This window comes from Chaetomium fimeti (assembly GCF_033439085.1).
Source record: "Chaetomium fimeti strain CBS 168.71 chromosome Unknown B0H64scaffold_3, whole genome shotgun sequence".
Classification (NCBI taxonomy): domain Eukaryota; kingdom Fungi; phylum Ascomycota; class Sordariomycetes; order Sordariales; family Chaetomiaceae; genus Chaetomium; species Chaetomium fimeti.
Window position 1 is genome coordinate 1491924 of NW_026944331.1, and position 10493 is coordinate 1502416.

The 10493-nt window shown below is 59.8% G+C and overlaps 2 protein-coding genes across 2 annotated transcripts; one reads left to right on the forward strand and one right to left on the reverse strand.

Annotated features, from left to right (window-relative positions):
• Window positions 1-715: 715 nt before the first annotated feature.
• Window positions 716-3271, forward strand: B0H64DRAFT_321137 (Hus1-like protein-domain-containing protein; the record flags this gene model as incomplete). Its single annotated transcript, XM_062800495.1, has 3 exons — window positions 716-1501; window positions 2148-2251; window positions 2317-3271. 3 exons carry the CDS (start codon window positions 716-718, stop codon window positions 3269-3271), a joined length of 1845 nt encoding a protein of 614 aa, XP_062660559.1.
• A 298-nt stretch (window positions 3272-3569) lies between these two features.
• On the reverse strand, window positions 3570-10257 carry B0H64DRAFT_116583 (COPII coat assembly protein SEC16). The gene is made up of 3 exons (XM_062797873.1): window positions 10098-10257; window positions 4618-9957; window positions 3570-4559 (listed from the first exon to the last, which is right to left on the reverse strand). Exons 2-3 carry the CDS (start codon window positions 9881-9883, stop codon window positions 3868-3870), a joined length of 5958 nt encoding a protein of 1985 aa, XP_062660560.1. The 5' UTR covers window positions 9884-9957; window positions 10098-10257; the 3' UTR covers window positions 3570-3867.
• Between the last annotated feature and the right edge of the window lie 236 nt (window positions 10258-10493).

Genomic DNA, 10493 nt, shown 5'->3' on the forward strand with positions numbered 1-10493 from the left:
GCCACGACCTCAGTTGCCAAGTGCCGGGCCCACAGTCCCCTGCTGTCAGAGTTGCATGTGTGCATTTCCCCCCACCAGCTGCAGATGGGGGAACTCCCCCCAGAACGACTTGGAACTCAAATGGCTTCACTTGTAGGTCTAGTATCCTTGGGCACCATGTGGAAAATGAGGTATTTGCTTGACCGTAAACGGGATCCTTAATATTGCTTGAATATCTCATTTGAGACTGAAACCTGAGACTGAAACTGAGTAGGCTGTTCTTTGTTCTTGTTCCCAGGAGCAATGTCACAAGAGAACAGCCCGTGTTGGCTACTAGTACCGTTAGTTCGTTCGTACATACATAGGCAATGCGGGCGTTGGGAGGCCTGGAAGCGGTCCGGCTGCAGCCAACCTGGACAGCGCACCTGCATGTGCAGAACAAACAAGGCTGCCTCCCTCCCCTCCGTGTGACGCACCACTCGGAGGCATTTGTTGGAGGACCGAGACCCCAAAGCTTTCTCCAACCTCCTCGCATTCTCAACTTCCCTCCTCCATTCTCCTCTCGTTTTCTCTTTTCCTTGCCCACGCTTTTCTTCCAACCCATCGTTCCCGATTTGGACCTCCTCTTTAGGTACCCGCGACATACCTCTCATCTACTGCCGCCCTTAATCTCACCATAGGTATCTTCACACCATCGCTTTGTGAGCTCGGTCATCTTCCGACACCTACAAGCCCCATGCCTGACCTCAGCGACTGGTTAAGCCCACGGCCCATCCTATCACTCTTCGCCTACCTTCTCCGCGTTCCCATTTTATCCGCCATCGCCGCAAAGCACCTCGTCACCCTTGTATTCTCGGTTGCCCTTGCCATGGGGAGAACAGTGCGCGGCAAGGCCGACTTCAAGAGACATTTGACTTCACCAGAGAAGAAGCCGTCCGCTGTTCAGGTTGAAGACGCGACATGTCTCATTTGCCAGGAAACCATCGGTACCCGCACTGCGGAGGGCGTCAAGGAGGGCTTCAGCATGTTACCATGCGGGCATCGCTTCGGTAGCCACTGCATAAAACGCTACCTCGCCATCACGGCCGACGAGCAGCCGCTGTGTCCCATCTGCCGCCACGTAGCGTACCACGACGCCTGCGGCCACCCGGTGCTGCCATTTCTACTAAATCCCAGTGGCACACACCCGGACCTCGTCGCGGATGAGACCGGGAAGCTACGCCCGCCGAAGTGCAGCGGGGAGGAATTGATGACGGCGCCGTGCGAGTACTGTTTGATGCCGGATGAGGAAAAGAACAAGGTGGAAGAAAAGCGGCCGGGTCGCCTGCAAAAGTTGGGGATGCCGTTCCGCTGGTTGCGTATTCTGCTGCCCTTCTCCCGCAAAGGGAAGGAGGCCCACGACGACCACACGACGAACCAGGAGGACACTACCGGCCAAGACCACCGTTTGTCTCGCCAGGAGGCGCGCAACAGAAGGAGAACCCCGGCCAACACTGGAACCTGGGAAGGCCCATGGATGGATGTCCAATCCAGGGATGTCGGCTGGGAGACGTGGTGGAGGGCCCAGGCTCCTCGCGAGGTTTGAGTACCTAGTTCGAAAATGGATTTTGGACTCTGGCCTGCTTTCCGATCTACATGTAGCTAACCATGGTGGAGCATGATTTTTTACATCTCTTTCCTTTTTTCTTGGAAATTTTCTATCAGCGATGGCGTTTGGAACAGCATCGGATCCTCACCTGAACGACGACGGGTCGCAGATCAGTGGAGGGGCTGGAACGGCACAACGGCGGGAAGGTAGAGTGGGGTTACGGGTAAGGTATGGCGCTGGGGCGGGGAGGGAGCCTTGCAAGGGTTCCCCGCATGGGAAGCATTGATTCTTACAATGCCATTTCAATACAAGGGTAATTTATACAGGTCTGTACCTCTGGTATTTATCGTAATCGACGTGTAACTTTCGGCTTTCCGTGACATTGCGTTTAGTTGGTGGGGTTGCACTTTACGCGACGCGGTCAACAGCACCGACAGTGTAGCATCTCCCTAACATGGTAAACTTTCTCGATTGGCAAGATGCGATTCAAGACCGATCTCCGGAATGTGAGGACCTTTTCAAGTAGGCTACACATTGTATTTTTAACCGACCTTTGACTGACGTCTTCCGTTATCCAGAGCTCACTGCAGCGTTGAACTCGCTCGAGAAGATCGCGTGGATGCGCCTTGACGATGAAACGGTCCGCTTCACTGTGATTCCTGATACGGGCTCCCAAGTATGGGCGTATGTATATTCATTCCCCTCCGTCTCGCATTTTTCACCATCGAGACCAAACCTGATCATGTTAGTTCCCTGTCGGTCGACCTGATCTTTGACAACTACAACATCCAATCCGCCGAAGCCAACAACACCATCAACCTCGAACTGCCCCTCGGCCCTCTCCAACGCGCCCTCAAGTCCGCCGTCGGCAGCAGCTATGCCAGCCTGCGCCTCACCAAGCGGGATGGCGTCCCAATGCTGTCCATGACAATCCACACCATGACCAAAGACGGCGCCCAAGACACCCGCGGCGGCGGCGGCGGTGGCGGCGGCTTCCCGAGCACAGCAGCAGCAGCAGCGGGAGGAGCAGGACGGCACGACGCGGACCCGTTCGGCGACCCGGACCTGTTCGCGCAGGAGTCACTGGAGCTGACCATGAAGCGCGAGCGCGAGAAGATCATCACCCAGGACATACCCGTCCGCGTCCTGCACCCCGACACGGTCGAGACCATCATGCAGCCCAAGGTGCGCGAGCCCGACGTGCACATCCAGCTGCCACCCCTCCTACAGCTCAAAGCCATCTCGGACCGCTTCACCAAGCTCGCCCTCACCGCCTCCTCCACCTCCTCCTCCTCCACCGGCGGCCGAACCGGCGGCAGCAGCAGCGGCAACCAAAACCCCAAACTGACCCTCTCGGCCAACATGCACGGCGCGCTGCGCCTGCGGCTGGCGACCGAGACGCTCGACATCACGTCGGTGTGGAAGGGGCTGGAGAACCCGGAGCTGGACCCGGCGCAGCTGGCGATGCCGCTGGCCGAGCACCCGTCGACGCGGTTCCGCGAGGCCGGCCCGGACACGTGGGCGACGGTGCGCGTCGACGGCAAGGACTGGAGCCGCGTGCTGAGCGTGGGCCGTCTCGAGGGTCGCGTGATTGCGTGTTTTGCGGATGATCACGCGCTGATCTTGTATGTGTACGTGCCGCATGTGGATGATGCTGGGGCGGAGGATGTGGTGACGTATTATGTCTCGAGTTATAGTGCTTAGGGGTTGTTGGGGGGTTTGCTGTTGCTGTCTCGGTTTGGCGTTCCGGTGTTGGGTTTGCTATGGGGGGGCGGCATTTAGAGAGGCGTAGAAGGCCATGTGGAGGAGGGATTGAATTAAAAATGGCAGCTATTTGCTCGGATTTTGAAAGAAATACCACTTTCAGTCTTTGCAGCACATCAATTGATTCCAGGGATAAATCCACCATCTGCTGTTGTTGTATGTCTGTACCATGGACTTGGCCGTTGTGGCAACCCCTATTCAGGGAGCAGACACGGGATGGCACCCGGCCACAATCCCATCGCAAACCTCTCAGCACTCAATCTCTATTTCCATAAAAGCCACAACGTCTAATCGTGTTGCCTCATCTCATTAAAGCCATAGGTCCGTTAAAAATATACAGGAGTTCCCCAGAATCAACCCAAAAACGAAAAAGAGACTTATGGAAAGAAAAGAAAACACCCAGCCCAAACCACAAGCACCCCTTTCCAAGACCGCCTCAGCAGCCTCAGCAAACAGGGCGGCAGCCAGAGCAGGCAGACAACATCAAGTAATTACACATATATCATAATCTATACAACCCCTCCATAATCATCTCCTCACTTCCCCATAACATCCACATACCTCGCCCCCTTCCTCGCCTTCCTCGCCGCCCCGGGCTTCCTCGGCCCCGCCGCGCCCAGCAAGTCATCGATACTACTCGAATTACTCAAGCTGGTCGACGGCCGCGACGCCGGCGGGCCACCACCCTGGCCCTGCCCCAGCGGCGGCGCGCTGGCGGTGCTGGTGTTGGACACGGAGCGCAGCATGGCGACGGGACCGGGGGGCGGGCCGAGCGCGCCGCCGCCCGCACCACCGCCTGCGGCTGCGCCGGGTGACGGCAGGGCCGTGTCGGAGGCGGAGGTTGGTGGTGGCGGGCCGCGGCTGGCGGAGCGTGGCGGGCCGCCCATGGGCGGTGGGGCGCTGGCGCGGCCGGCGCCGGCGCCGGGGGAGAAGGGCGGGGAGGCTGGGCTGGCGCTGACGGAGCGCGGGGCGCCGCCGGCTCTGGGGGGTGGGGGGGTGGCCTTTTTGGCGGTGTCTTCGGGCCCGGCGTTCTTGTTGACCCAGCGCTTGAGCTCCGGGTCGTAGTAGAAGGAGTTGGCCTCGCCGAGCTTGGCGCGGATGGGCTTGTTGGGGTTGGCGCCGCCCTTGGAGTCGGGCGCGGCCGCTTCCTTCTTGGCGCCGCCGCCGCCGAACCAGGAGGTGAAGCCCCAGCCCTTTTTGCCTTGCTTGGCTGCTTCGGCGCGTTGAGCTGGGTGGGAGTGTTAGTATGTCGGTGAGATTGTGGATGGATGGGGTGTTGTGCTTACCATCTTCTTCAGCAGCTTTGCGGAACATTTCGTCGTTCTCCCGGTCTTTCTCCGCCTTTGACTTTTCGGCGGGCCGTGGAGTGGGGAAGTCGTCATCGTCATCGTACATGATGCCCTTTTTCTTAGGTCTGGGCTTCGACTCCTCGCCGGAACCGGCATCCTCGTTCGAGGGCTGCGTGTCGGGTTCGTATGATGGCGGCTCGTAGCCATATGGCTGGTACGAGGGTGACTCGTAAGAGCCGCCGTTGGGAGTTTCCTCCGGTGTACCATTCTTCTCCTCGACGGGAGCTTCGTATGGGGTGAATGACGGGGGCTCATATCCGTACGACGGGGGTTGGTAGCCGGAAGTTTCGGGGGATTGACCAGAGCCTTCCAATTCTTGACCAGGGCTAACTCCGTCGGCTGGGGGGCTGGGGTAGCCGGCCGGTTGAGGAGCGCTGGTAGGTGCCTGAGGTTGCGTCGGTTGCGCGTGAGAAACCGGATGGTACGGCGATTGTTGCGGCGAGCCGAATTCGGCACTCTGCGGCGTGTACATGCCGGCGGGCGAGCCACTCCTGACAGGGCTATAACTGCCCCGGCGCCCGGCCTGCATCTCCAAGGACCGCCTGGGCACCTCGAATGAGCCTCTGTTCATTTCGCTCGACGTCCGCTCCATCGACGATCTCGGCGCGTACGCCGAGGTGGAGGGTCTGCTGCCAGAGCCTCCCGCTTGGGGCGCCCCTGGCGCGTAGCGGGACGCAGCTCTGGTCGCCGGCGCGGAAGCCGGTACCGGGCCGTTAGGTTGGGCAACCGGCATGCCATAGCTGGGGACGGCAGCACCAAATGTCTCCAAGTTGCTGGCCGAAGGTGACCGGCTGATTGTTGGGGTGCCGCCCGCGACACGCGAGAACGGCCCGGGCTCGCCTTCTCCAGCAGGCCCCTGGCCGGAACCGTCATCGTCGCCGGAGACAAACTTGTTAAATTTGCTCCACACTGTGTCGGTCACCTTGTTCATAGTCGGTTTCGGGATCCAGGAACCGGAGTCCTCCCTCGGAGCCTGCTTGAGGCGCATCATGAGATCCTCCACAGCATTTTCCAAAATGGGATGGTGATACGGAGACCTCTTAGTCTGCGAGGTAATCGCTGTAGCGATCGCGTCACAATACTGCAAGGCCTTGTCCCGAAACCCATACTCGGCCAGAGCAAGGGCATGCTGCAGCTTGTAGGCCGCCAGATGCGGGTTTGTTACTGGCACGCTGGAGCCTCCAGCCAGGCTTTGTCCATACTCGTAGACCTCGCTCAGCAACAGAGGCTCAATCTCCTTGGCGAATTGCTCGGCCTGCTTCTTGTGGTCAGACCCGACGAGAACAAAATGAGATGCCGGGTCATCAAGCCCGCCAAAAACGGTGTGGCCGCGCGCGAACATGAAACAGACATGGGCAGCCTCTGCCCTCCCGTAGCCGGAGAGCAGGACACCGAGCGAGTTGATCGCGCGGCCGTCATCGGTGCTCCTGTTGCTGAGAATGAGGCCGAGTGTCTCCCGCCACTTATCGAGCCCTTCCATAGCATCCTTTGAAGGGCCGGATGTCGCGTGTGTGGTTAAAAGCTGGAGTCCCGCGCGGGCATGGCTCGGGACAAGCTCGTCCACGCTCTCTTCGTGGTTCCCAGAAAGGACCCCGTACAGAGTAGCGAGCGACTCGTTGTTGTGGCCGGGGGAGTTGACTTCCTTCTTAATGAACTCTTGCGCAACCTGTTTGTACAGATTTGGCGCGAGGGCATTGGAAAGAAGAAGAGCATGGCCCCACAGGCGCTGGTCCACGGCAGTCCAGATGGCCTTCTCGTGGTCCCCGCTCAGGAGCTGACGGCGAATTTGTTCGACCGTCGAGGAACTGACCCCGTCAGATTGCAACCCGGCTGGCGCCGAATCAGCAAGCCCAAACTTGTCACCGCCATTCATGTACGGTGTTGTGCTATCGGGGGCTTCGAGTCCTGGGGACAAGAGATCACGGACGGCCTTGTCCACAACAGGATTTCCCTCCAGCACGCCGTCGTGCTCGACAAAGACGCGAAGGATCTTCCACAGCAAGACTCGCTCGACTGCACGTTTGTCATCGTGGGAGAAGTGGGAATGAAGGGAGAAGTTAGCAGGTAAGCCCTGTTCTAGGCTCTCGATGCCGGCTGTCAGCCAAGCAACCGTCTCCTTCTTCTTCGACTTGCCCTTCAGAGGCCCCGGGAACTTTGCGAGACGTTCCTCAAAGGGTATGATGTCTTTGATGTTTTGAATCTTGACTTCACCCGGACTGCGGATCACGGCGGGGATGCTCTGGTTCATGCCGTAGCGGGGCACTTCCTTGGGGAACATGGTAACCAAGGTCCCGCCAACACCCCACGAGATGATCGGGGCACCTCGCCACTGCTGAAGCGGGTCCTGTTCGCGGCCATCTGTCGGAGGAATTACGTTGAGATTCACAGACGCACCCCTGGGACGCCCGTAGGTAGTGGCGGAAGCGACAGGGGCAAAGGGTGCCGGCGCAGCAGGGTACGCCGCTTCTCTCGGGGAGGTAGGATCGTGAACAGAGGACGGGCGAGGAATTGGCTCAACAGGCTTCGTGACGCGGTTGCCATACAGAGCTCCAGGGGACTGGGTCTGGGAACGAGCGGGTGGAGCAAAGTCATACGGCGGCGCCAAAGGGCTGTGGCTAGACATGACCCTTTTTGGGGGGGACAATACCGTCTGTGCCGAAAGAGCCGCGTGTGGGGAGGTCTGCCTTGCTCCCTGGGGAGGCGGTGCATATCTTGGAACGGGCGGCGACATCGGTTGGGGAGGCGTCGGGCCACTGGGAGATGCCTGCGCATGCACCTGCATCGGAGCTTCTTCTTCCTCGACCTCCCGAGTAGAGGGCAGCGACGGTACCCTCTGGAGCCGGTGATCGTGCAAGGAACTGCTGCTCCGCCGTTCCGCCAAGCTACCACCCTCAACATGGCCAACGGGTGCATGAGCCCTTGACCTCTCGTGGGTAACTTCAAAGTGGGCCAGGGGGCTGGAGGTACGGGGTTGGTGTGGTAAAACCGCCGGCCCAGGAGTCGTGGGGGTCGCGCCATACCCGCTGCTCGGTTGCCGTGATCCTGGTGGGGCGGGTGAATACCGACTGGAAACAGGGGCGGGGACTGGGCCGTTGGTAAGAGGTGCGCCGGGGGGTGCGCCGGGGGGTGCGGGAGAATAGCGTGTTGATGCGACGGGAGGCGCGGCGGGCACGAGGCTGGGGGCAGCACTCAAAGAAGCATAAGGGTTGACACGGGCTGGAGCAACTAGGTCCGGGATAGCAGGCTCAAACCCACTCGGGGCTGGTGGTCCAGGTGGAGGCATCGGATGGGAGGTCACCGAGGGCGGAGCAGACTGCGGCGGGAAAGTATGGGAACTCGGCTGCGTCGGCGACGGCACACCCTTGTGGCTTTGGCGGGATGCGGGGCGTGGCTTGGTTGTCATGGGAAGGTCCTCGAAGAAGCTCTCATGGGAGGGTTTGCGCCCGCTCGGGGGTCCTTGCGCCGAGTGGCTCGATGTTGGGCGTGCGACACCGGGTGCCGGCGCACCAGCGGAAGGCGGCGGCTGAGCGTACATGCTTGCACTCCTAGGTGGAGGCGGCATGGTACTGGGCGAGCTAGGTCCTGACGTATTATTCTGAAGCGGCAGAGCGCCAGCGCGTCTCTTTGGCTTGACAACTTCCATGGGGAGGTCATAGGGTGATGTGTAACCGCCTTTGGCCTTGTCCACGAAGCTTTGTGCCTTGTTCTTCTCCTGTGCCGGGGGCGGAGCACCATAACCGAACTGCGCAGGCGCCGGCGCCGGAGGGGCAGTGGACGTGGTGGCATAAGGAGCCGCAACAGGAGGTTGAACTGCTGACACTGGGGCCGCCGGGAGATATGGGTGTGCTGGAGCCACGGGGGAAGCGGCGGGGAGGTAAGGGTTCGTGGGTGTGGCTACAGCAGGGGTCTGGTTGTGAGGAGGATACTGGCCGCTGGCCACCTGCGCACCAACGCCCGAAGCGGGTGCGTATCCAAGGGGTTGGTCTTGCTCCGGCTGTTCGGTCTCCGAGTCTTCGAGGAGACCTTCGTCGTCGCTGCCAAGGAATGCCGACGCATCCAGTTCGTTCGGCCCAGTACTCTCGTCTGGGAGAAAGCCCTCCTCGGCGTCGTCATCGCCAAACATATCTTTCCATTTCTCATCCAAGTTCTCCCCCTCCTGTGCCTTTGGCTGATTCGATGAGCTCTCCTCCTCGGGTTCCGGCTCCTCGACGGTCTCTTCCAAGGGCACGAAGCTGGTACCGGCAGAGGGCAGATCCAAGGAGTTCAGGACATCCATGGTAGACTTGCGTTGCACCGGGGTCGGATGGAAATCGTCGTCTTGTTGGGTGGCCCCATCGGCGCGGACATTGCTGAAAAAGTCATCCTCTTCCCCGACTGCTTCTTCTGCAAACAGGTCCCGCCCTGCCTCGCGCTGGCCTTCCTGTGCTACGTCCTGCTCGGCTGATGAGACGAGAGGTAGACCTTCCTCAAAGCGGGCGCCGAGAGCGTCATTGGCGGCGGCATCGGAACTCTCGGGAATGTACTGGTGGGCGGTAGTATCATCTTGGGTATTCTGCGTAACAACATCACCCCCCAATAACCCGGCGGCGGCACCAGGGAGTGTCCCGTCCTCCCGGCTCTCCTCCTCTTCGATTTCGCGAATGAGGTCTTCCGCCGGGTTGAAAGAGATGGGGTGGTCAAGCTCGTGCGGTTCCCCGTGTGCCTCGTTCTCCAAAGGAGATACCGCTGGAAAGGAGTTGGTCCGGTTCGTCTCGGGGATGAACTTGAAGGGGTCGGTGTCAGTTCGAGGGAGGCTCCACTCGGCGTCATCATCGTCGTTCCAATTCACTTCATGTGCAGTCCGTGTAAACGACATTGTGCTCAAGTGCTTGGAGGTGGTACTGGACTCGTTTTGAAGGGCTTCCTCGGCGGGTTCGACCGGCTCTTCGTGTCCCGGCGTCGCGGTACTCGGCGCGGGCGCGGGCTCGGGCGCGGGTGCATCGTTCGTGTCTGCCAGCCAGTCGTCGCCGGTGCCGTCATCCTGGAACCAAGCACCGGCTTCTTCCCCGGCTACCTCGGGCTCGGGTTGTACTGTGTTGTCCTCTGGAGCCGTGGGCTCTTGCGCGGACGGAGGAGTGGCCTCTTCCGGTCGCTTCGGGGGGTCGGCGATCGAGTTTGGCATCATGGCCGGATGCCATGATGAGTTCGGCGCATCGGACACCATGATGGCGCGAGTCTAAAAAGTTGCGCAGGGTTCCAATGCAGATGCGCCGCTGCGCTATGAAACAAAGAGAATTACTAGAAGATAAAAAGTTGGGAATTAGTAGCCATTTCTTCAGGCCAGGGATCGACCGAGAATCAAGAACAGCGAGAAGAGAGCGCGTCGGTCGACCCCTGTCACATTTTCCCAACATGGAAAGGGGCGAAAAAGTGCATACTGATACAAACACAGGCGAATGGTGAAGAAGGAACATCTAATAACGAAGCATCGTTGCTCGGGTTGGCAAAAGGTGGTTCTAGAAATGTGGCCCTACGCCGTAAAACACAGATCGCAAAAGTGCAAGTTGGCAAGAACCTCCAGGCAGTTGATGACGAGATCCATCTCTAACGGGAACTCGGAAGCGGCACTGCACATGGCGCAGACGAAAGGGCAACGCTGGCCTCAGCGAGATGCAAGGCGGGCCGCGGGCAGCCTGCCTTAGCAGAGCTATTCTTATCGCAGGGGTTGCTGTTAAGGCAAGGGCCCCCAAGACAGCGCTGAATGCAAGGGTGGAAAGCTGCTGCTTTAACCGATAAGAAGCCGCCAAGGTCCCTCCAACAGCCTCTTCGTTAAT

Excerpts from the sequence above, each read along its gene's own strand:
- B0H64DRAFT_116583 (XM_062797873.1), bottom strand. The coding sequence starts at position 9,883 with ATGGTGTCCGATGCGCCGAACTCATCATGGCATCCGGCCATGATGCCA. Across the intron at positions 4,560-4,617 it reads CAAAGCTGCTGAAGAAGATG|CTCAACGCGCCGAAGCAGCC; the intron begins GTAAGCACAACA and ends ACTCCCACCCAG.